At 39.5% G+C, this 26,899-nt stretch overlaps 1 protein-coding gene across 1 annotated transcript in view; it reads right to left on the bottom strand.

The window, feature by feature from the left end:
• Positions 1-26,899, bottom strand: part of CREB5 (cAMP responsive element binding protein 5) — a 212,862-nt gene that overhangs the window by 39,256 nt on the left and 146,707 nt on the right. The window contains exon 7 of the mRNA XM_062508535.1: positions 26,386-26,496. Within this exon, the coding sequence (XP_062364519.1) occupies positions 26,386-26,496 (111 nt within the window). The remainder of the gene's footprint in view (positions 1-26,385; positions 26,497-26,899) is intronic.

Raw genomic sequence — 26,899 nt, 5'->3', positions numbered from 1 at the left:
GTGACAAGGGAAATCCATGCAATTAATCATGCTAATTCAAATGAGAATTATTTTTTTGTTGAAGCAGTGCTTTTACAATTGCCTCCAGACTTTTTACTTTTTATTAATACTATTAGTGCTATGGAATTACATACTCCTTATTTTATATGTGTTTTTCTGTAAGTCAACTAACAAGACCAATTAGTAGCCATGAAAGACCATATTGATAAAATAAAAATATGTAAAAATACGTTCATAGAATTCTCAGGCTGAACCCTATATATCATGGGGGTTTGCTTAGTTCTCCAGGCCCATTTCCCTAATATAAATAAACTTAGGTAAAATTGAACATTTTAAACTTGCCTTTAAAAGACCATACACTTCCTGAATGAACCATTTTTAAACTGCACATAAACACATGTAATCAATCTTTACTACACAGCTAGGAATTCAGCATATGGTTGGGTGTTTTTTTCTTTTTTAAAGCAGAGTTTGGCACTTGTAGATGAAAATGTACAGTTATCAACAGCAGCCTAGACTAAGATGAAAAGCAAATTTTAAAGCACCTTGCAATGACAGCACCACTGCAAGAGTTAAACAATCTACAAGCAGCAGCCATACTCGGCGAGGCCCAGGCAGAATTTGGCTTAAGAGCATCACAAAACAGAGCAAAAGTGGGGAATATTTTTTGAATTTATTTTTACTGTTTTGAAGATTATGGGGCAGAATGATACCTGGAGTGAGTGGATGAAGGAATGTTGAAGTCATTTGAACAGTGACAATTTACATTCAATTTGGGAATATGATTTGCAACACCAGACAAAACTGAATGTACCAAGTGTGATGTTTCCAAGTGCTGTAACACTCCTACTTGACTTTTCCCACAGGCTGCTCAACCCTGTCCCTAGCAGGGATCTGGAAGCTGTAGCAGACAAAACTGTAGAGCAGAACAAGTGAGAGTTCTCCAAGCACCCCTGAGATGAACACAGCACCAGGAGACCACTGGGATTATTTAGTTTATCCTAACTGCATGAACATGGGCTAAGAGACGTGTACATCAGGGCCAGGGGAACGGACCCTGCTTTGCTCACTGAACACAGAGACTTGCTAGTTCCCAAAAGATTCAAAACTTTTGGCCTCATCTCCTGCTCCTTTGTTTGCGATCACCAGAGTCTCAGGGAATTTCATCTGCACACCACTGCATCCCTCATGGTCTGAAATCTTACCTGCAGTAGCTACCTGACCATGCAGGATTTTGGAGCAGGAGAGGGACAGGAAGGTTATGCAGCAACCAGGCAGCACTAAAAACCTCATAATCCTCAGCAACAGCCTGATAACCTCTACCACTCCATCATCACTCTGTTTGGAGGACACCAGCACAAAAAGTATGCACCCACATGCCTGCCCTTATCACAGACCATCATCATACTGCCTCATGCACCTGATTTCCAGAACTTGAGAGGTGTGCATAAATGCAAAGAAAATAAAAAGGGGGAAGCTGAAGGATGAAAATATACATATTTAAAGTCAGACTCCCCCAGGCTTTCAGAAATGCATGTGAAAACCCTACAGAGCCTTATCTTTTTGGAAGCTACTATTTATAAATAGAAATATATAGAAGGTGTAGAAACATCACAGACCATAAAGACATAATTCTGCTTCAAATTACATTCACTATTCCTGGACTTGCACAAGGGTGATTACACCAAGAACAGGAAGGTATCATGACTGGGATGTTTTTGTAAACAAATGTAATTTAAAATGTCCTGGACTGTGGCTGTTCCAGTAACTCCAGTTTATCCATCTCCACCAGACACCCCAAAGTGGGGTCCCTGCCTGAGCTGCCTCTCTATAAATTTAGTTCTACATTTCTAAATCATTAGTTTCCTCAAAGTAATTACTTCAAAGGTAAAATACAGAAAATAAAGGAATTAGTGCAAAGAAAAGAAGTAGTACCTTCTTGAAAGTGGAATCAAAGCTGTAGGAGCAGCACTCAGAACTGAATATCCCTGTTTATTTACAGAGGAGCTACAACACAGACAAGAGCAGTCTGAGCCCCCCTGGCTACCTTACCAGCTTGCTTGGACACTGCCTTAGGAGGACCACCCAGGCGAGGGCATCGCAGGCTCAAAGCCCACACAGTCTTTGGCCCTCCTTCTGAAGCTGCCAGCAAAGATGCCAATTAGGGCCAGAAGGGATTTGGACACCTGTCTGCTCTGAACCCAAATGAGACCACCAACTAGACCACCAAACTATAATGCTTTACATGCAGGCTCCGAAGCAGCTGTCGCTTTCCAACTTGACTTCTGGAGACCAGATTTGAACTACTGACCTGGAAGCAAAAGGCTCATTTATGCTTGGACTGCACAAGCCTGAATTCCTCCCCCTCCACTTTCTCATTCTCAGCCTTTCCTGTCCTGACAAAAACAGGCCACAGACATTTGGGAAAGAAGCAACAGTCACCAGAAAATATAATTACAGCATAACAAGACCAAGCTTCAAAATGCACATTAAGATAAAGGGAGGTTTTGGCAGGAGTGAGGATGATGGGGGGAGGGGGCGAGGGGATGCTAACAGGTGGCCAAAGGCAGGAGGAGGAGGAAAGAGAGGGAAGGGAATCAGACAGCCTTCTCCTTCCGGCAGCCCTGCAAGTTTCTCTTGCTTCCGCCCCATAATGTTTCCTTTGCTATTATAGAGTCAGATGCAAGTTACACCAAATGACAGAACTGGAAAGAAGCACAAGCATTTACTCTTTTGTGTTGCATTTACTGTGCTTTCCTAATTAAAAGCAGCTTCTCGTGCATGTTTAGCTTTCATAGACTGAATGTGGCTATTTGAAATACTACCCAGATACTTGTTTTTTGCCCACAATACTCTGGACACTCTTTTCCTTTTGCAGGGTCTTTATACAATTATGGTGGTTTTTTTAAGTTTCTGCTTCACTTATTCCCCTACATTTATGCCACTTTACATCCCACTATCACTCTTCTCGTCACCCAGTCTTGTACCTCTCTCTCTCTACCACCTCTCTGCTGCTCGTGCTGCCACACTCCCAAACTTCCAGATGGGTTGGAGACACTGAAGGTAAGAGAAGATTTTAGACCAAGACTGACCAGGGACAGATGCCATTTTCAGCTCCAGTGCTCATGAGTAAGTTGGATGTTGCAGGGGTAAGAAAAACAGAAATTATTTTGGTGTTTGGGGAATAAATAGAGCAAAGATAAAAGAGCCTCTGAGCTACTTTTTCTACAGGGAGAACACACACACACACTCTCCTGCTTGGCAACCTAGGGTCAACAAGGTTTTGGCACAGGTAACCAAAGAATGGCTAGTTTTCACAGAAAAAAAGAATTTCCAAGCTTTGCAGACTGCCTCACCAGCTCCTACCTGTTTTTCCTGTGTTGTACAAAGAGGATACCAACATGAGCTGAAAAACCTTTCTAAAACTTCTACAATTTTACCTTGTTAACACTTGTGGCTCAACCCACAGTTCATCAGGTGAGGGGGGAACATTAAGTAAAAAAAGATCCAGAACTGGTTAATAAACCCTAGTGTTGGCTTGATCAGAACTGAGACTGGTGCAGCAGGATCACAGTGCTGAGTGTCCTGCTTCTGAAATATCTGAGAGCACGTTGGTCTGATCCCAAGTTTATCAGCAGCTGACTGAGGGAAGAGTTTGACAGATGAAATAGAACCAGGCTGCTCCAGTAAATCTGGGTTGGGAAGGCTAGTGGGTTCATTGCTGCATCATATGGCAAAGGCAATCAAGAAGGTATTTATTTCTATTTCAGACAAATTTGCTGGAAATTCAGGGAGCAACACTGGGAAGCCGAAGCAGCAAGAGGCAGCGTGGGATGAAAAAAGAGCCCCGCTGGCTCCCGTGCTAGGTGGTGAGACTAGGACGGACAGTCTCATTTGAAGCAGCAGCTGCTCCAAGTCCACCCGGGTTTGTGAACTTGGAGAATCTTGTGGAAAAAGGGCGAGAAGGGCTTGCTCACTAGGCAGGATTTTCCAAGTTCTCAGAATTCTAATTATGATGGTGGGCGAGGGACGGCGATTTGCCAGTGTACCCTTGGCAACCTGTTTATATGGCCTTTTAAGTTAATGCAAGGAGTAGGTAAAATATGAACTGGCACACAGACTTAGCAAATCTCACACTCCTTCAAACACTCCTTTACTATATCACCCTTCCACTGCCCAGTTCTCAGATGAACAGACTGGGTTGTGCCATACTCTATATGAGAATTCCCATTAGAGGACAGAGGTGATGCCAATAGGAAGCCATCAGTCTCTATAAAGTTAAGTAATTTCTTTTGAAAAGAAAGAGAGGGGAAAAACCCTTTGATGGGCCAAACACTGCTCCCCCAATGCTGGCATAAATCCTGAACATCAGTGAATATTACAAAGGGCCTGCTCAGGATTTATGCCACATAAGTCAAAGCAGAATGAGGCCTCAGAACTGTTTGTTTATTTTTTTCTTTTTTTTTAATGAAGGCTTTAAAATAAACCATATGGATTTTCACTTATACTAGATGCATAAAGAGGTCTCTAAAGAGCAGTTTGTAAAAGCAGGGGAAAGTTATACTGTGCATCAGACCATACAGCAGAGCCAGGAATGCATCTAGAGCCCTGCAAGAGGCATTCAGCTCTGCAGGCAGTGCCCGCAGTGACTCTGGCTCAGGCAAAAGCACTGTATTCCTTTAAGCACAAGCTGGTGCACCATGTAGCAGAGAGGCTGTAGATTCAGCTGTGTTCTTACCTCACTTTCCCTTCTGCAGTGACCTCACCCTGTTACAATGCCACTATTCATACAGATGGGGTGGAAGACTGCATACAAAAGTTTCATTTAGGCACATAAACATGAATATTTAGCCTGTTTGATTAGAAATTAAAGTCAAATGCTTCTACTTTTTGCAATCTGCAAGAGCGTTTTTTATTTTTTAGTAATCCTGATTTTACAAGCAAACATTGAAACACAAGACAATGAACCACATGTAATAATTTCTCTAATAACCATGTTAATATCCTTGCTCTAAGTGATTCCACAGCAGCTTCTCTTGCTTAAAAATATTAGAAAGAGAGAGAAATAGAGCACATGCAAACATCAAGTATGGATAGAAGACTAATTCTTAAAAAATAACCATGAGTCTGATTCTCAGCAGGTGTAAACTGGTGTTGCTGAAGTAAACACAGCTCTATAGATGTTACTTACTCCTTGCTGAAACCCTGACCCCAAGCTGCTAGTAATATACATGCCATTTCACTAAAAGTTTAATGTCTTACTTTCTGTCACTTCTACAGTTTTTAACCATGCAGATAGTCATGAAAACTATAGAATTAATTTAGAATTACTCCACTGTTGAACTTTGTGAAGCTCAGGGTCTGAGTGCTTACTTACACCACCTGAATCAGCCGCTTGTCTGGGCGGTCCACTGGTGCCACTAGAGAGCCATTCAGAGAATCTCACATTAGGCTGTAATTAGCTCTTAACCTAAGTGATCTATTAACCCTGTTAGGAGTTTTGGCTCCTAATTTAGACAGGTGCCTCAAATCGGGCTATGTAAATAAACTCCAGATAGTTTCCATACCTAGACCTGACATTCCACCAGTTTCAAATGAAGATGAGCAATTAAATAATTTCGCATCCTATTTTCTCTGCTCAGTGGTTCTCTGCCTCAGCTATTGCCCCACCATGTCAACATCACAGTGTTGATTCTGAACAGCTCCATGGGGTACAGTCATTTGTGTTGACTGTGTTTCATGTACTTGGATAGTTACTACTACAGGGCTTAGGTGGTCTGAGTGAATTCTGCTGCCCATGGGTTTTCATGAGCTTTTCATGGGCGGTATCTCTTCGTAACAAGAGTTTCTATCACACGCTGCTGTGTATAAGCAATCACACAACACAGGTGATGGGAGTGATTTGCAGCAAAATTAATAAGCTATTTACAGATGTGGTGACACTTTTCACAGCTCCAGAATAAGAGCACTCCAGTTTTTTCATGGGTGTCCAGTAACACTTAGAGTCTAAGTTCAAATAAACAGATCACGATTTATACGTGTAGTGCATTCGCCCTGACAGTTATTCACGTGTGGCCTAAACATAAACACATTTCAAATAAAAGGAACCATTTAATTTGACTTAGGTCATTCTAGGGGTTGTTCCCATCACTGGATGCACCATTTTCTTTGGCCATCTTCAAAAGAGCCCTGATGCCTTTCTGTTCAGCTCACTTGTACTGTACATGTCTTTGAAAATTCCTGTCCTCCTTCAAAGGCCAAGTTCCTGTCCATATATGAGATTGTTTGCAAGTTTCTTCCGTCTTCTTTGAAAGTTTCTTTGGTTTACATCCTTCTTTGATTTTTTGTCTTCATCCTCCCCAGCTTGTTAATAAAAGACAGAGAAGATGAATTTCTGTCCTGTGAGCAGTTTGAGAAGGGACAGAACTGTCCACCACAACTCAGGAACTGAGGTCTGTCAACACTCTAGGTGTTGCTGGCCAACACTGTCTACGAAATCAGCAAAATATTTTGCTGCTTCTCCATGCTCTCCATCCTCAGTAATCTTTTATTCCCTTCCTAACCACAATCTTGGATCCTTAGACAGCCCCCATCAACATGTGGAATTCCCCATCCACTACTGCCAAATCCCAATCTGGTGAACTGAGTCAGGTTCATGAGGACATTGCCCAGATCATGGTAATAATAATGATACAAGCAAGATAATGGTTAGCTCCCAAATAGGACTTTGATGTCCATAGAGTCCTTCCTTAGCATCCAGTGGAGACTGAGGCTGACAAAGGGTAAGCACCAATACAAAGTACCTTGGGAAAATTATTTCCCACGATTCACATGATAAATCACTGCTCTCCTGTCTTGCTTTTCTTGCATTTGCAATTTTGCCACTTACTGTCAAGGAGGGACAGGGTTACCATGAGAAAAGGAAACAACAAACTTGGACTTTGCAAAGCAGATCTGAGAGGCGACTTCTGCTATAAATTTGTTAGCCAGTTAATTAAACCCATCTTTACAGGGAGTCTAATAGCTATTAATCTCAAACCGACGATGTTTAGAATTTTACAAGCAGTTTGGGTTGATAATTTACACAGATTCCTCCAGCTGTCCTGCTGATGCAAGTCCACCAGTAGCATTTATGAATTCATATTTCTGGATGGATTATGGATCCCCCTTACCCCAGAGCAGTGTTGCACAGTGTTGCAGTAGTCTAATTTTGCTGTAATTTGCTGTCACCAGCTGTGTTGTGTGACCCACGCGTACACAGCAACACATGAGAATAACTTTTTATTATAAAGAGGTAGAGTCACAAAACCCTCTTTTCCTTTCATATTTGCAGTGTATGCTGAGGGACACCTAAGCACGTGGTGTGTGTTGCAAACCATCCCTCTTTCTTCACTGGCTAGTGGGAAACATTCACACACATTTTGGCATCTGGTAAAGGTTTAAGAATTCCACATCTTCCACCCAAAGAATCATCTTTCAAATCGAGATGAACTCTCAAAAGATGACAACTCTGACCCAAAACACATTTTAAATGCTGCACTTGCAGAAAACTGACTGTTGCAAGATTCCACTGTGATGACTAAGCAAATGTTTTGAAGACCCTAAAAACTGCAGAAAAGAAAATTTTAGCATTGTTATTCAATGTAAATTAATCCCTGACAGATTAGATTTTACCCAGTGGCACTTTCAATTACATGCTTCAAATAAGGAATTAATATAGATTTAATAAGACAGTTATTGCATGCTAATTAAATACTAATGGATTATTAAAAACATATTTTCTGCAGGTCTAACAATCCTGTAGTAAGCACATCTATCTAAACCTGAATACACATGGTTTTAATCAGTCATTGGAATTAAGTTAAAACATAATTGTTGGAAGTTGAAATATGTGATTGGACTCAAGAAGACAATTGCAGTATGTCTATTACACAAACAAGGAATTGATGGAAGAATTAATAGGGAATAATTGCATTTATCTGCTAAATAATCATATTGATTTAAAAGTATTCAGGTCATACACACTAATCGCATTTAAAGAGAAGAAGGATATAAAAGGACAAATACTTTGCATTAACAGACTCAAACACAGGGCTAGTCAATAAATTGCATTTCTTTGAAAAATTATTCTCAATGAGAAGATATTTCATCTTTCTTACACACAGATTTTTGCTTAAAAGAAGTATAGTACACTTTTTATACAGTGTCTGTTAACAAAAATATCTCTTTGACTTGCCAAGAATGATGTCACATTTTTAGTTTTTGGCCAATTCCTTAGCCAAATGGAGTCTACTTTTGAAGCATGTAAAACTCTTTGAAAAAACCTGGCAGCCTCACTGAACACTTCTACACATATTGATGTATTAGGTACCCCTAGCAACCCAGTAAACAGAAAATAATCTGGAGATTTATCTTAACTAATGAAGTAATTTAGTAATTACAGGTATTTTAATTAACACTGGTAAGGATGTCCTTAAAAACAATGGATTATTTAATGACCAACCATGCTCTGTTGCTCTGGATCACAGAAGTCACTGTTACAGTGAAGTCCTTACCGTGCCTGAGTCCATGCCAAGAGAATATGTGCAGCAGAGGAAGCCCTCATTGTGACACCTGTAATTCATCCTTGGAACTCTAGAATGGTAGAATTGAAGCAAACTATATGCATTGAAATTATTACCGGCTCTTTAGGACAATCTTATATTTCTCCGGGCTATTGACACAAGCCTGCAAATATACAGATATGAAGTCCATCTTTCTGCAATACAGGGATTACCAGCATTTGTTAATCTATTCATACTTTCTTCTCTTGGCAGATCCCTCTGAAAATCTTCTGCAGAACGATCATCTTGGGAAGGGAATAATTTCCCATTAGTTGCATCAGAGCAAAAGTGGAAATGAGGACTTTCACAGCAGGAGCCCCCTGTTAAATACCTTGGCACAAGATATGGCAACAAAGCAGTCAAAAACTAATCACATGAAAAAGGAAAATTAATTTGGTGGTCTCCCTGCATATGCCAGTTGTGAGTACTTTAAAGCTGTTCTCTGGGTCTGTGCTACAGCAGCAGGACAACCATTGGAAAAAAAAAAAATAGGTGCTGCAAGCCAGACTAGAGGTACCTTGGCAGGCTGTGTGGGTAAATTTGCATTGCTCCTGCCAGCACTACAATTATTAGATGCTATCATCCCCTTGCATTCACCAGTACATGCAAACTTTTAAAACAAACAAGCAAATCAACCACACAATGAAGTAAGGTGCTGTTTTGCATCCCTCCTGGCAAGGATTCAACCTCATTCATCTGATAGCTACGCTACTGAAACCAAAGCACAGAAAACTCAAAGTCAAACAAATGAAAATGCATAGACTTATTCTTGTACTCACTCTCCCAGACAGCGCAGGAAAGGAGAGACAATACAGAACATTTGCAGCGGTATCTATGGGATGACAAGCACTTAAAGCCATTCCACAGCACAAGCTCCGACCTAGCACTTGTGCCAAGTTTCAATGACATGCTTCAGTAACACGAATTGCTTACTGTTGGGCTTCATTTAACCATCCTGCTTCTAGCAGTTCTCTGAACTATGGCTTCTTCTCCCCGAGAATACAAAAGCCCAAGGTATGAGTTCATTGCTAAAGAACGAAAGCATCTCAGCAGCTCAGGCTGCCTGGTGATTTGCTGAGCTCCTCTGAGCCAGTTGTGAGTTTTCTTCTAATTTAACTGTTAAGGTTTAAGCTAAAAAGAGTCCACTCAGTGAAGCGCTGTATCTGAGCGAGCATGACCCTAATCCAAGCCAGGAAGAAATCCCCAGCAACATTTATTTTTGTTGTTAAACTGGGGAAAAGTAGTGTTCTTAAAACATTACATTGTTTGCAGTGAAGACTGAGGTTATTAAGGTTTTGTAGAAATGCTGTGGTTTGGTCTCACCTCTAGAAGAGATGCAGCTGAAGTGCATTTTTATGCTTTTTATGAATCATTAGACAGACAACACGCTTTTTCCCACAGAAAGTTGCATTTGCCTCAGCGCTCCAAAGTAATCTGTAAAACTAGCCTCTATTGCTGACTAGCTATTGCTGTTGAACAAATGTTTTTTCTAATGCTTATATCTGAAGCTATTGGACAAACTATAATGTGTGACCAGCCTTTGTATCTGGTAATAGCCTAACGTGGCAGAGTCAGAATCCATTCATTAGCTCTGGCAGGCAGCTCCAGCTTTCTGTGCAAGGAGCAAAGATTAATGCAGGCATTGTACTCAGGGTAGCCCTCATACTGTGAACCCCATGGTTTCAGCTTCATTTACAAACCCAGAAACTTTTTTTTTTTCCTGAGGAATAACACCATTAATGAAATAAAGAAGTAATATTTATAAGGAGACATTACAATGTAAGACATCCTCGATTTTTACTTTATTTACACATAAACTAGGATATTCCTCCTACTTAGCTTAAATTATATGCTGCTAGCTGTTTCCTGTCCTCCCGAATGCACTGGGACAGTTTTTGATTCAGATGTGACTGTCAGGTGGGAAAGGAAATGAACATACTTAGTAATGTAAACAACACCTGCATGCAAAATAGTACCATATTCCCAGAAAACAATTCAGGCATTTAGGCATATATTTTCCTTTATCTTCTTCACAATAAGCAATCTTGTTGTATAATATACTGTACTTTCCCACATTTCTGGTTTGTATTTTATGTTGCTAGCTAACAGTTTATTTCTGGCTTTTTTGAGGTGCTTTAATTGATGTCATTCTTTTAATCCTAAATATCTGTTCCTTATTGTAAATTTATCCTTGATACTTAAGCTCATGCTGATAGGAAAAAGTAATTTAATAGACCAATTTAAGGCTTGGATCCCTGAGCTACTTGAGCATCTGCTTAATTAGATTCTGAAATCACACTATGAAGAAGCACAAAGACTCACATTCAAACTGTGAACTGGGATGTTTATTGCCTGGATTCTCTGTATTTTAGTTTCATTCTATATCTGCCATCTATTAGCCAGGCACAACATGTAAACACTAGTAAACATTATCTAAATTGAACTGTAAATACAACACACAATCATTCTGAATTAAAGTTTAGTAGCTTGTAAGGAAATAAGATTTCCTGAGAATACCATGCTTACACTATCCATGCCTTCTGAATGTATTCATTTAGCTTAAAAACAAAATAGAGATAGCATATCTTTTACTGAGATTCTCAATGACACCAGACAGACTACCTGACATGTCTTGAACAGCATTTTGTTTTACTGAAACAAGAGGCTGAAAAAAAGAAGGCATTCAACTCCACTCCTCCTTTTATAGAAAATATATATTCTTAAAATAAAAGGAAAGAAATTATGAGTTTGTCCATAATTTCTTAAATTGTATGTTTTCATAATTCCTTTATATGTGGGATTGACAGGAGTTACACTACTGTAATAAATTTACTTTTTCTTTTCTTTCTTCAAAGCAAAAGAAGTTAAATTTCAGTAACAATTATTGCCTCAGGGAATCTAGGGTTTCATTTGCACAATGGCAGTGAGTTTGTACAGCCCAAGACATCCCAGGAAAGCCATGAATAAGTGTCAAGATATCCTATTTCTCCACTGTGTATACTTCTCCATCTCATAGTAGCTTTGTTTCAAGTACTCTTCGTTTAGAGGTTCCTATTCTTTTGAACCCAGTTTGCATCACTAGAAGTGTATCACAGCCCCCGTCCTGCACATTAAGACTCACTCCATCCTAAACAGCCTCTCCAGAGGATGGGGAATCTTTCCATTGCTCAGGGCAGAATTAATGCATTTTCAAGGCCAAAAAACTCCACACACCTTAGTACTATACAAGAGAGAGAAAGAAAGAAAGAAAGAAAGAAAGAAAGAAAGAAAGAAAGAAAGAAAGAAAGAAAGAAAGAAAGAAAGAAAGAAAGAAAGAAGGAAAGAAAGAAAGAAGGAAAGAAAGAAAGAAAGAAAGAAAGAAAGAAAGAAAGAAAGAAAGAAAGAAAGAAAGAAAGAAAGAAAGAAAGAAAGAAAGAAAGAAAGAAAGAAAGAAAGAAAGAAAGAAAGAAAGAAAGAAAGAAAGAAAGAAAGAAAGAAAGAAAGAGGCAAACTTCTCTTTTAAGTTCCTTTTGCTCTTTCCAAGTATTTCTAATAGAGACATTTCTTCAGTGCCTACATGTATACATATATGTGTTATTATAGAAAGGTAGGAGGATTGATCCAAATGCATCAAAAGCTGAGAAGGCTGTGCTTTCAAGGGGATGAGGTGTCAAAGCCTGCTGAGCATTTACACACTGTCAAAGCAGAGCCTGGAGCAGGGACTTGCTCAGGAGCAGAGACAGGAAGCAAAATGAATCTGGAAGGAACACATGTCTAGTGGAGTTCATAGAAAGGCTTTGTGCATGCCACAGGGCATCAATAATATACCTTTTGTTAGATATAATAAAGTCTTGGCAAAGACAGGTGATGACTCAGGAAGCACAAACAAATAGAGAGAGTCTCTGAAAAAGTAAGGAAAACAACTGCAGCCCGTTTCAAGTTTAAAAGAAATATTACCGAATCAAAAGCAACATCTGGTACCTGGTCTTCCCACCACCCCAATTTCATTCTTACTGTGCTCCAATAGTGTTCAGCAAAGTCCAAAGGACATGAAAGGGAGGCAGTTAGGAGCCCCTACCCTCAGACAGATGAGGGATCATTTGTCGTCTAAGGAAGCTTCTGAATATAGAGCAGAAACACCCTCTCTGAACTTTCCAGAATGGAAACCAAAATATTTCTCTGAGGATATTTTTCCTCTGCTCTTGGGCTTGTAACCTGATGTGCACCTTCTCTCTTGAACTTGCTTCTCTGAACACTGGTGTGGTTGCAGCCTGTCGGGTTGCAGACCATGCAGAGGGTCCCAGAGCAACCAGGGGCTGTCTCACCTCGGGAGGCAAGGGCAGGTAAATCTGATTCACTCTGCATTTTGAACAAACCATTAACATGGACACAAGAAACTACCTTGTCTTAGCCAAGGGAACAGATCAGGCTGTTCAGCTTCCATCCATGCTTCCATAAAAGTGTGCTGGGCTGTGCCTTGACAAGAGGGCTCCAGCACCCCCATGGGTGAGCACTGAGAGCCTGACAATCTGTGGGCGCTGTTAGGAGCTGACACAGGAGGCATCAACCTCGCCTATGCTGTTGGGTTTGAGTTGCAAAAGGGTGTGGAGATGGCAGGCAATGTGGAAAGCAGTGCTCAGTGTTGGGCATTCTTCATCTCATAAATGTTGCTAATGCATGGTACTGCAAGCAATGTCACACACATGAAGCCAAAGACACCATTTCTCTGTGTTCTGGAGGGGGCTTTTAGGGTTGCCCTAACTGAAAATGGGGCTTTTTATATTCATTTGGAGAAAACAACACCCATACTAATACTAACTTCCAGTCATCAAAAAGTGCTAGGCTGCTAATATATCAGAGTTACATGTCTCAGTAAAGCTTTGGAGACAGAGAGAGAAATGCCAGTGCAAGACAGGTTTTATGGTGGTGATGTCCCTTGGCCAAATCTATCGTTTGCAAACACTATGCTGACACCATTAAAGACACCCTGAGGATGAATTAGACTCATTACATCTTACATTACATAGTAAGAGCTCTACAGGGGAATTTCCTACCATTTTATACCTACAGCTTCTAATATTAAATAGGATTTGTGCACCCCTAACTTTAAATGAAGTTTCTAAAGCATTTCAAGGCATACATCACCTAGATCATGTAAAACCAATTTATGAAACATGTTTCCAAAATGCAAATGCTTCAATGTTTGGCTCAGGCTGTTTCTCCATGTTTCTATCTGCAGTTAAAATGCAGTAAGTCCCACTCAGGACAAGACTGCACTTTCCATCTACAAGTGAGTCCTAAGAGAGGTGAGAACATAAAAGCTAGTGAGACCTTGTGATCTCCAAAGAACAAAAATCTCTGTGGCCAGTTATAAAATGAGCCATTCATACTCTGAAAAATCTCTTTCCAGAAAAGCTATATTCAGCTGTTTTCTTTTAGATATCAGAAAAATAAAATTCAAGGCAAATGACTTGTCCTTTCCACTATGGATTAAGCATAGGTAAAATGGAGTGTATACAACAAAGCTGAAGACTGCCTGATTGGTTGCAAGTTTTGTGCTGCTTTCAAGCCTCCAGAACAGAGCTCAGTTTGACATTGAAAAGCTTTGTAGAGGTTGGTCAATCTCTCAAACCTGACAGTCATAAATCCAAAGCACTGTGCAGCCAAGCACAGAGTTAAGTTTTTTTTCCAGGATGAAAACACATCTGAAACAACATGCTCAGACAGTATGGTATTATTTACTTACAGCTGAGCTTAGGAGATTGGGTAGCAGCCTCAGAAATTATCCCAATTATTTGAAATTGCAGTATAGTGTAAGAATTCTGTCAAAGGACAGGAGTGAAAGAGGCAGAGCAGGGGAAGAAACTAAGATGGATTCTTTTTTTTTTTTTTTAATAAAGCAAAATGAACCAAGGCAAGCATTCAAAAATAAGTTACTGAAAAGCATTTTATAAACTAGCCTTAAAATCTCTTAATAGCATTAGCTTACCTTTTGTTTTGTCTGAAGAAATATATATGAAGCAATAATGTTCTCATGAGATTTCATTACTGAAAAGGCTCATTAGAAAAGGCATTAAAATACTAATTACCTCATAAACTATTTAGTTGTGTACCCACTGGGATAGTACTTACGAGTGCTCAAGCTCTTCATAGATCCAGCTAATCAATTAATGCTCATTACAATCAGAAAGAGTATGCAGACTGCAGCATGCAGGAGAAATAAATAAGTCAGAGGTTAGAAAAGAAAGTGATTTGGCTGTAATTGAGCCTTCCTTTGTAACACAACTGTTGTCTGCTACGATTTAATTTTAATCAGCCTTTTTGGTGCTTCTGGTAACGTGACTCTTCTTGTCTCAAGAATCTCAGCTATTGTTATTGCTCCTCAAAGTACATAATTTATTATGGAAGATACATCAAATACTACACAGAGATTCAAGTAGACAGGTAAGGTTTTCACTGATGCCATGCTAACATTACCTGCTGGGTGTTTAAACCAGAGGAGAGGGGCTTGGGGGTGTTCCTGAGTGGCTTTCTCCATCAAAGAAGAGGAGCAGCCACAAAGACATAGATGCACTTCTAGCTGTCCTGCAAAGCAAAGCCCAACACCAGCCCCTGCCTACCCTACACCAAGGCTTGGGAAGCGTCTGAAGATGTCTGCTGGTGAGAACTGGGCTCTCATAGTCTTTTACAAACCCTGTGGAGGAGGGGGTCTGCTTTACTGCCTGCAGAGATGGCACATATGCTCCTTCACCTCAGGAGTACCAGGACTGTGGTCTGTCTCTCTTCACTGGCTATGGTGGCCCAGTATCAGCACCCCAGGAAGCACCTGGAGCCTGAATAGAGCCTGTTGGGCTCCTCTCCTTCCCTTTTGCCTCGGGCTCTCAAGGGAGGCTCCCGGCATTGTGCTGTCACCATCAGTGTGGATATGGTCCATTACTTGTGATGGTAACATCCCACTGAGAAACAAAGGATGGAGAGTGACAGGAGCCATCTCAGGACTTCAGGCAAATGCCATTTTCCCAGCTACATACACATCATGATTCCTCTTGTCCTGTAACTGGCAGGAGGCTCAACAGAATCTACAGCATATTTTTTAAAACAAAATTTAGAATCTGTTTAAAGACATCCAGGACTTGATCCTGGTTCCTTATCATCTCCTTCACACCTGCAACTCAAGAGAGCTTTGCTTCTGCTTCAGACCTGAAAAGTCCCTGCAGGGAGACCTTACATGCTCCATAGAAATGCATGTTCACGATTTTTTCACTGTGGAGGGAACAAACCAAAGATGGGAGGAAGTTTTGGGCTACTTCATCCAGCTGGTCATCACCCAGACTGTGGCGATCAGGAGCCCTAGGGATAGCTTTCCTCCTTCACTCCGGCAGGAGGAAAGAACATACTGGATGGATACTGCAAGTCATAGTATCCACATGTTATTTGGATTTTTGTGGGCAGTATTAAACTAGCATCATGAGTCACATATACCAGTTTTACTAAGACTAGCATAAACACATCTTGAATTTTAAGTGTAGTAGAAAAGGAAGTTTTGCTTTCTGAACTATTTAAAATGAGATTAAGCTACCTTATTTTCTTATTTCTTATTTAAATGAAGGATTTCAGTATCCCGAAATACTGGGATATTATACTGGGTACAATACCAGTAACCACACATTTCACCAAGGGCAATTCATTCCTATTTTAATTCTCAATACTGATGTGGTTATGTACCTCTTTTCACATAAACTCTAGATTACCTCTGGGAACTGTGTATGCAACTAATTCAAACATTGCTTGGATCAAGTTTCCAATCACACTAATCCACCACTGACATGATTTAGAAGAATGACAAGCCTCAGCAAATTCATGTAGCCAAACAAACTGCTTTTTCTTTGTGCAAATGGTGGTCGCCCTAAGTGTTGGTAAGTGTTCTTTGGATAGCACACATGGATTTTCAGGCATTTATTTTTCTTCGGCATTCTAAAGTATTTCAGGAAAAGTGGTTTCTAAACAGAAGATAAGGTAATACGCAAATAAATAGGTGGACAAAGTTAGCCAAATAGACCCAGATAAGATTATGCTTGCATAGCAAAACTGCATGGAATGGAGGAGGAAAAAAGACCCACCGTAACCTCAGGAAAGAAAAATGGACATGTGCACAAACATGCACACATCCAAACATCTGACCAATAAACCTAGGGCTCTTCAGACTGTTAGTTCTTGCTATGGCTCACCTCTGCCTCTAGTTTAAATGAAGTACTCAAAACCCCAGATTTTGTATGCATCCATATATTAATGTTTGGCAGGCTTTTTTAAATTTAATAAAATTCCTGGAAGATGAAGTTAGAGCAGTATCTGTTACAAACCTCCAAATAAATAGTTTTCTCTCTGACATAGTCACACACTGCACACCAACACCAGCCTGCAGAGCAGCTGCACACAACCATTAGATGGAAAGCAGATCAGGACTTCCCCACCCTTATCCTGGGTATCTCCTGGCTGCTTTGTTGGCAGCCAAAACAAAGTTCATGCTTAACCTCATGCTAAAGAGCCTCTGTTAACAGTCAGGGAACACAGTCCATCCTCTTCACATATATTTCTCCTGAACCACAAGCAGCACATAAAGCAGACTCTAGTCAAATCCAGTAATGATGATAGGTATTTTGGGAAGAAAAAAAAAAAAGCAAAAAGTTGGCACAGTAAGGCAAATGTCATACTTCAGTGTATGGTGTTCTGTCAGAAGCCAGACATATTAAAAATATTTACATAATTGAAAATAATTTGTACAGGTCTAGTAAAGTCTATTTTAGGCTTTGGGCTTTAATAAAAGTTTAAACATTTGCTAGATCCCATTGGACTTCATGTGTAACCTTCGCATTTAAGGGCAGTATTGAGGATATGCCATTACTAAACTTTTCATATTAGTATGAGTGTGAACTGAAATACCAAAATAAAAATATAACAATATTTCTCGTGACTTGCAAACAGTCCTGGACTTTATATGTATTTCCAGATTGGAAACTAAAAATGTACTCTATGTTTGCACATGTATATTCAGAGGTGGCTTGTAGTCTAATTTAAACATTCCAGAATAATGTGACCTAAATAAAAAAACATGAATCATCCATCACTTTCAAAGAAATATCTGGCAATTTTTCATTATGAATCACTAGGGAGAGATACCAATACCTGTCACAAAATTGCTGGTGGTTGTTTGATGTGATGAATCAATTGTAAAAATCTTCTGATATTATTTTGGGGATTAGAGAAAATAATGTACGCTTAAATATTATGTAATGAACACCTACAGGAAGCTGAGTTGAAAAATGAAGTTAGACGAAGTTATGAGATTCTGAAGCAGTTGTCAAAACACCAGTGTGCAAGAATAAGAGGCAGATATGTACTAAATATTTAGTGTATAAAATGCTATGAATAACCTTCCCACATACGCTTCTGTAGTCAGAACGCATGTAGTCTGTATGACATTCTGTAAAATACAGAATATGAATTCTAAACAAAAAAATGTTAAAGCCAAAATAAACAAATTGCTTCCCTGGCAGTATCAAATTCTGGAAGAGCCAAATCTTGCCTAAAGGAAATTTTGAGATTCAGAAGTATAAACTAGGTCCTCAGCTGGTGCAAAAAACCACACAATTCATTTGAAGTCAACTTATCCAGGTTTACAGCTGAGGATCAGGGCTAAATTTGAGAAGTAATCTTTGACTATACCAAATATCTTGAGTCTGGTATTTTAAAGGTAAAGAATTATGAAATGCTATTTTTAAGTTGCTTATTGGACTTGTCACCTTTCTGAACACTTATTTTGGAAAGCTAAAATGGAGAGGAGAGGAGCTGCAGTGAGAAGGTGGATGCTTGGTTTTAAATTATTTCCAGTAGACTGAACAACAAAACTGCAGGAATCCTGTCTGCTGTTTTCTATTTCACAAAAGTTTTCTTTCTTTCTTTTTTGTTTTTAACATAATTTTAAGACCAAGCTTTCATGAATGAAATTGTACATCATGAAGGTAACAATCCTAAATTATAGTACTTCCCCACTGATATTGTTACTCAATGAAGAGTCTGATATCTTAAAGTAATATTTGTGGAACATTTTTTCAATATAAAAAAGAGTCGGTATCACTTTGACCTTAATATAAAAAATGGGAGGAAAAAAAAGCACATCCATGACTAGAAGAGGAAGGTTTTGCATAAACTGAATTCTATTCCTAAAAAACCTGACAGTTTTTAGTCAAATCTTCATTCTCATTCACCTTCAGCTGGTCAAAGTCCATGTTTCCCCTGCTGCTGCAATATTCCAGCCATGTCCAGTATTTCACTGTCTTCTTTGCAATATAAGTTCTTTGAAACAAAGGAAGCTATCTAAAGCAGAGTAATTTGGACGTGCCCACATTGCCAGAGTCGGTCCTCAGCACATGAGCAATAAATTGAGAAAATGCAGCTCAGGTCCCCTGGGGGGGGGCATGCCATAAAGTGAGCTGTGCAGCAGTCAGGATAAAGTAGATAAAGAGTGCATAGGACACAACTAGCTATGCTACATCCCATGCAGTCTGACTACAGAGCACATTCATAGTATTCTGTATGACAAAATCTCAGATAAACTTTACCGGCCAGCAATTTTTGCAAGTAAAAACCAGAGCTTAGCATAGTTTGCTATGTAAGTGTTTCCAGGGTGGGAGACCCAGCCTGTCACAATTTTTAAATTACCTCCTCTGAACATAAATGAGAAGTTGCACTAATGAACATCTGGAAGACAGTATATATCCTTCCAGCACTGAGAAGTGTCACCAGCCATGTGTGATAGAAGAAACAACAAATGCTGTGAACATTTCCCTCGGACTGCACACAGCTTGTAGCAGGGTTTCAAATATGTCTGTGATCTTAGAAGGAGCTCTGCAGGGGTATTTGTTAGTCCTGGTCTGGATATGGTTGACATTATGTGAAAGTAAGTGCTCTCCTGAGATTTCAGTGAAAGCCACGATGCCAGGGATGCTGATCTCACAAGGTTTCCATCATCTCAGATGACAGAAGTCTCAGAAGATCAGTAAATTTTTGTCATTTTGAGCCAAAATCTCATCAGTAAAGTTCAGGAAATTTCAGGGGCATTAAATCCAAATACAAAGTACCACCTTCATTCAGATTTGAATCCTAAACTTGAACCTGCACCCCCTGTAAACTGGAGAAATTCAATCTTCCCATTCTTTCACAAGTCATGAAAAACCAGTGTATCTCAACAATTATATTGATATTACCAATGTTAATATTAACTTTAAAAATATATTAATTTTTCTCAGACAGAAATTGTATTTTCTGGAACTGGCAGTCGGAAATTATTCTGTGCTTGTTTCAGCCCTTCCGCTGACAAATTGTGTGGCCTCTAGTGAGTCACTTCAATTTTCTCTCTCAGTTGAACAGTCTGAAATTATTTATCTCACAAGAAGACTACCATAATTAATAAACTGCTTCATTAGCTGCTGCATAGTTTTTAGAAAATACTTTCTAAGCCTGTCCATAAAGAAGAGATTTATTGCCATGAGAATTTTTCTTCCAGCTCTTGTGTCCTCGGTGGTTAAAATATGGGGCTGGTAAAGTGTGTAAAACCATCTCCTCCATCCAAAGCCCATCACTTGTCATGAGACACACTAGCACATCCTAATCAAATGCTGGGCTTAATGTGCAACAGCCTGAAGCTCAGAACAGCTTCTATTATTTGTGGATCTTGCAAAAATCTTGCAAAATGAAAGCTGTACATATTCCAAGAACGAGACTGAACTATATCTGTGTGAAGCAGAACTTCCCTGTAACACAACCATGTTTTTTATTTTTTTATAGTTTCCTTCCCTGGCTTCACTACCATAAGGGCTTGCTTTTACTTCCACCAGCACCCACGGACACAGAGCTTTACACAAACAAATCCTTTTCTGTAAGGGACAGTTGGGCACCAAACAAATTTCCCCTACATATACAGATGTATCAGCCTTAAGTTTCAAAACCTTATGACACAAAAAAGCCAACAGTTCATCTGTTGGGCTAGATGATAGCTACAGCAAGCAAATATTGGGATTGTATTTCAGTTACTGCTATGGTTACAAAATCAGGGTGGACACTGGGGAGAAAAGGAGAAACAAATCTATAAAGACAGTAAATCCTCTAAGGAAAGAGGGTGGTGGAGAAACAGGGAGAAAGAGACAGGGTGAGGGCTGGTGGGTGGGGTAGAAAGCGAGGTCACTTTAACACCCAGCTGAACTAAGGCAAACAAAATAATAAAAATCCAAGTTCTTCTAGGGAAATAGTGCTGATAAGATCACGGCGGGATGAAGTGACACAAAGAAAGAAAAATGCAAGGAATTGTTATAACTTGTGCCTGCAAGAAGCAACACATAATCATATGCACTCAGGAGAAGCAAGATCAGATATTCAGCACTTATTTCAGCAGCTCTGAGACACTGAACTGCCTTGCTTCTCTAGTGAACTTGCTGAGCCACTGACAGCTTAGGAAGAATTAGCTCCTACCCAGTCTAGTACATAATCCAGAATTTAGGCATGATGGGTGCAAGGTCCTGTTTCAGTAAACAAACCAGAATATGATTATCTTCACCCATCACCATAATACCTTAATCCACAGCAAGGCACACTGTCTGCAGGCAAAGCTACTGCCCAGGAAAGGGGATCACAGATCAGGAACACACTGAAGTTTGGCTTTGAGGACTTTAAAACATAAGCGCAAATGTAACAGGAGACACAATTTCAGAATAGTGAGTTTTGTCAACAGTTGCAGAAGCACCGCAGATTTTAGCTATACAGCAGTCCCTTTTGTGAAAACACTTCTCAGTTACTGATACAGGAAGTTTCATCAAAACTCTATTTTTTATTTGGAAGACATTGCCTCACACATTTTTTTTTCTCTTATGTTGCTTTCATTGCTTTATTGTGAAGTACAAGATGAGCAATTGTTGAAAGCTCTGCAGAGATGCAACATTTTTTGTTTCTGCTCAGCAGTTCAGAATCCATGCAAAGAAAAACCTTCTGGCCCTGAAGCAGTATGTGCTGTTCTACTAAAGAGATTCCATTCCCAGCCAGCTTGATAGGAAAACATAGACTTCAAACCGTTTATTTTGTTCAATAAAGTATCTTCAGTCACAAATTGTGAAGTACTTAAACCTACAGCTTCTGTGGCTCTGATCCTGCCTGGGCTGCCAATGTCAGCCCCTTGCCTGAAATCAGCACGGAAACCTTGCAAACCCGTACCCAGAGCAGGAATCCAGAGGGATGTCCTTCCCAAGGCTGCCAGCTGTCCCAGCCACTGCTGTTTGGGCAGCACTCTTTGCTTCCACATCCAAGGGCTGCTGCAATGGCTGAGCAAGTACCAAAGCGGGGCTGGGGTGAGAGCTCACTCCAGCTGCTGCTCGCTGTGCAGCGCTTGCACCATGGGCACTGAAGTGCATGCTATTTGTAAAACAAGGAGCAGCAGAAGACTCCATCCAAACTCAGACCATGGTCTGCATCTGATGGAAGCCATCGACTTTTGTGGCCGAGCCTTTGCTGTTTGGCTGGCATGTTGTGCTCCTGCAGATAGTGAGGCGTGCCTGTCTTGGAGCCGTACAAAATGCAGCCAGGTCTCTGCAGACAGCCTGGCCTTTCCTGTGGGATGGAGAGCTGAGTGATGCTTGCACTGGCATTAACAGCCACCAGTAGGATCTGGACCCTTACCTCTAATTACCTTGAGTAAAAATTAGTGCTGATGACAACTGGCTCACTATAACTTTTTTTACTTCTCTCCTCCTCTGCCAAAGCTGTCCAGCATTCTTAGGTATATTAAGAGGCTCGGTTATTTTACTATTATAATTAGGAGCATTCACTCTACCAATTTATTACTTTTCCTTTCTACTTACATTTTCACTCTTTCAAATATTTTCTTTTCTTTTTTTTTTTTTTCCTATGCACTTCTGATACAGAAATAATTTCTTTTCTTTTCTGAACAACCATGCACGTTCTGTCAGGATTACAGGCACAGCCAAGCAACACATATAACATTTAATTTAAATTTTATAAAACTACATATCCAGCAAGTGGCAGACAGAAATTGTAAATGAAAAAAATAATAGATTAAATTGAGAACTGTATTTTCAAATGCAATTCTTTCATTGCAGCCTGCTTTTTATACCTCCTTTCAGAGGCCATAAACTTCTGCAGGTAAAGATCAATGCCTTGCAAAATTAAGGCAGAAAGGCATCAGCTCCATCGAAAAGACCTGCTTCCAAACAGGCATCCAGAGGTTCAGTGCACACTATTTATCTTTCACTCCAGTAACCCACACAGTATTGCACTTCCGAGTTCTAAAACCTCCAGTACTCTGAAACTGCAAGGCCAAGCTGTGTGTAGGCAGTATATTAAAGCAAAGACACCACCAACAGATCCAACTTCATAATACTTTCAGCCTACTGAGCCACATGCTAATATGCTACACGTGCAGCTCTGCATATTTTTTACCATGTACACTTAAGAGCTATATGTTTCCTCCTCTTTCCAGAGCAATATATTTTAATATGAAATCAATGTGTGTTTTTGGTGGGCAGTGTAAGAGTTTTATCCACTCAGCTGTGAATCTAAGAAGAAAGCAGTATTGATTTAGATGTTCACTCATTCATTTACTAGGACAGTTTTAAAGCATTAGGTGATAACCTAATTGAGACGCACACTGTGAGGGAAACTGAGATTGCTGTGATAAATTAAATCAGTTCTGGGATGTCATCTACAATACCTTAAGATTTTATGGAATGAAAAAAAATTAAGCCAGGAAACAAGCATCTTGGGTGGCAGAGCGTGGCTTTCCATAAATGCCAGGTGATATAATGTGATTAAAATACGTATTGCTTATCATGGAAACATTACATTAATGCCACACATATTCTATATTTGTGTGTAGATGTGCTTGTATATCAGAAAATGTATATATTTATCATACTGGCTTCCATTTCCCTTTATAAACAAATTATGAACCAATTAAGTGTGTGAATCTTTTGCCATCTTTCAGCTTTCTTAAAAAAACCTGGCATCCCACAGCATTCCTGCTGATATTATTTATTCACATGCATTTCACAGAGGCAAATCAAGTCACACGTGTCACCAAACAGTGTTACGACTGCTGCATGTCAAATCGTGCCTGCACTTCTCAGGTACATACTGCCATAAGACCAGAAGGATCTGGTCTTACATCTGGGTTTCACATTTAGAGGAGCCTATCAGGCATTCTCTCATACAAGCCTCTTGAAAGTTCTGATACTCCTATGGATTTGGGCACCTGATGAATCACGCCCAAAGTCCCCTGGACTTCTCCAGTTACTTCAGTCACTAGCTACAAGCATCTTAGATGACTCTGTCTGGTGTTGGACACATACATTCTTTTTGGGGTGGGGCCAGCCAAAGAGAACAAAAGCAATGCTGAATGCACCAGCAGTAATAGCATTAGCAGAACACAGGGAAATCTGAAATTCTTTCCTGATGCAAGACACAGTCTGATAAGGTACTAAGCACCCTCACTTTTAACTTTTAACTAAGTCACCAGAGTATGTGAAGTATCATGCTTTAAGCATGAGGAAAAGTGAAACAGTTAACAATAAGAACAAACATCCCTGTAACACAGATGATTCTGATTTAAAATCCATGAATTTACATGTAAGAAATAATTTTGCTCCAAATATTTCCTACTTTTTTTCTACTTTGTATTTATTCAGAGTATTGTCAACAGATTCATATTCCTCAAAGCAGTGGTTAAATGAAGAGGCTTTTTACATTGCATGTGTGCTCACACAGAAACAAAGCATAAAATTAGAATATAGAAATATTAAATATTTTTAAAACCCCTAACCTGCATTTGAGAAGAGGAAGAGTCCTGGAACTTTGAAGTATACCTCTTAAGAGTTAATGTGTGCAGATTTTTTTCTACCCTTGGAAGAGTGGCAGAAAGGCCCCGAGAAGTAAATGTTCTGCTTGTTCACGACACCACATTTTGGAGCTGATAGCAATTTCTTCGTACATTAAAATGCCTTCATACGTTAGATTTAGGGACAAAACCTGCTTACCCAGATTAAAAGGTAATTTGTATTAATGTACAGTTTCAGTTATTAAAGCACAGAATTTTCACCATATGCACTAATAATTTAATCTTGTTCTTAAGTAGCCTCACACTACCAGTAAAAAAGAGGCAGGGGGTGTGGGGAGAGAGTAAACTTCAGAACCTTTAGTCCCCAAAACAGATGCCAGTTTTTGATTTATTCAGCCAAGGAGTATTTAGCTTGGCTCAGCTACACTTGCACTGAAAAAACACTTGCCTATTCCAAAAAGTTTTTAACAAGCTCTGCTGCAGATGCTGTTGCCATTTGGCATGTCACCGTCACTGTGTGGTACAGCAGAGAGAACTCTGGACCACAGGTTTTCCTTGGCTGGGGGAGCCAGCATTTTTGGCTATCCTTCTTCTTCTGGCCAAATGGCTGCATGATTATGGAATGTGGTTTTAGAGAGAGTGTTAACAGAGGTTGGGTTAACAGCCTAACCTAGACCAACAGTGAGGCAAAGGCATGACCTACTCAACCTAAGAAAACAGTATAAACACATACAATAAACTTGTATATGTTGTTGCTCTTAATCCTGAGTCTTCTCTATGCACCATACCTACAGACAAGTAGTTAATTTTCTTTGCCTCAGGATAGATGACAACAACTTTAAAGCTGTACTAGTCATGCAAAGTAGAAATATATAAAAATGTGTGGTTGCTTAATCTTTGTCGGCTTGATTTCATTCTCTCACTTACGACAATTTTACCTTGGCAAAGTGCCACTGAAAGAAGTTCAGTGAAGTTACTCCTGTTTTTCACTATGACAAGGTATCTTGAGAGGATAAAAGCCCTACAGAGTTAAAGCTAAAAACTTCTGTCTTCATATTTCCATTACACAGCAGCAAATGGGAGTTCTGAAACGTAAAAAGCCCGAGCTTTTCTACTCTGATAACTTGATTCCAAGGATATTAGTCCCAAATATATGCACAAGATACAGAATATATACTCAAGAGTGCATATAAAGCTGCACTTTAAATAAAACTTACAGATGTCCACCTGTAGTTTAGTTTACCTACATTAATCCAATATCAGTAAATATTCCTGAGAAGCCTTGACCTCTTAAGATGGAGAAGAACTTTAAAAAATATTTTTTTTTTTTTTGTTATGACACTCGTATAAATAAATTACATTTGTCAGAATTCAGACACTTCTTTTTGATGGGAACACCTTTGTTTCATTCCAGAAAAAGAAAACATCACAGTGTTATCACAGTGTCATATATATATATGTATGTGTGTGTGTGTGTGTGTGTGTGTGTGTTGCTTGTGTTATTTGTTGTGCACCTCTGACACACCATGCCTCTAATCTGGAAAAAACAAGGACAACGTACACTCTCTCTGCAGTAGCATACACTTTATACTGTAGTTTTCGTTAACTAACAATTTTCAACCATTCACTTAAGTTCTACTGATCTGCACCAAAAAATCTTATTTAGCACAGTATGGATCACATAGTTCACCCTTCAGTTCCCTCTCACCGAGAGATCAGTTAGGACCAAGAACATCGTGTAACTTCATAGACACAAAGGCAATTTACTGCAGCATATTAAAAAAGAATATAATGTATGACTAAGAATGAAGTAAGCAGTGTCTGGCTACATCCCCCCCACTGTCTGGGTAACTGGTATGCAACAGTAATACGAGAAAATACAGTAATTTTTAAAAATTCTCTTTTTACCATTTTGGCTTCTGAATGCATTGGGGGAACTTGAGGTGAAGCACATGGATTATTGAGGTTCGGCCCTTGCATCCCCATGATGTTGGAGTTCATTGACATTTGCCGCTCCATCTTTTAAAAGAAACCAAAAAAAAAAAAAAGGTTTGAAAAAACATCTGGAGACGTTTGCAAGAATTTACTCTCGGTTTCTATTTAAATGGACTCAGCTTTATTTCTTCAAGTCATGACTGGGAAACTAACAATCTGTGTCATGAATTGCATATGTGTATGCATGTAGGCGTGTGTTTCATCAGAATCGGCCCTGAAAACTCACAGCCAATTATAAAGAAAGGGGTTCTTTAATAAACAAATGCAGCAGCCACCCAGGTTTGCGCTTTTTTGTAATGATGTTCTCCCTTTCAGTATAACAACACTCAGAGTTAAGTGGTTTTAAAAGCATCACTGTATAAAATTTTAGCTTCCCCTCCCAGTGCAGCCCAACTTATATTGTTAAAAGCATAAATAAAAATCTACA

This window comes from Cinclus cinclus, chromosome 1, assembly GCF_963662255.1.
Source record: "Cinclus cinclus chromosome 1, bCinCin1.1, whole genome shotgun sequence".
NCBI lineage: Eukaryota > Metazoa > Chordata > Aves > Passeriformes > Cinclidae > Cinclus > Cinclus cinclus.
This window is presented reverse-complemented; position numbering and strand designations above follow the sequence as displayed.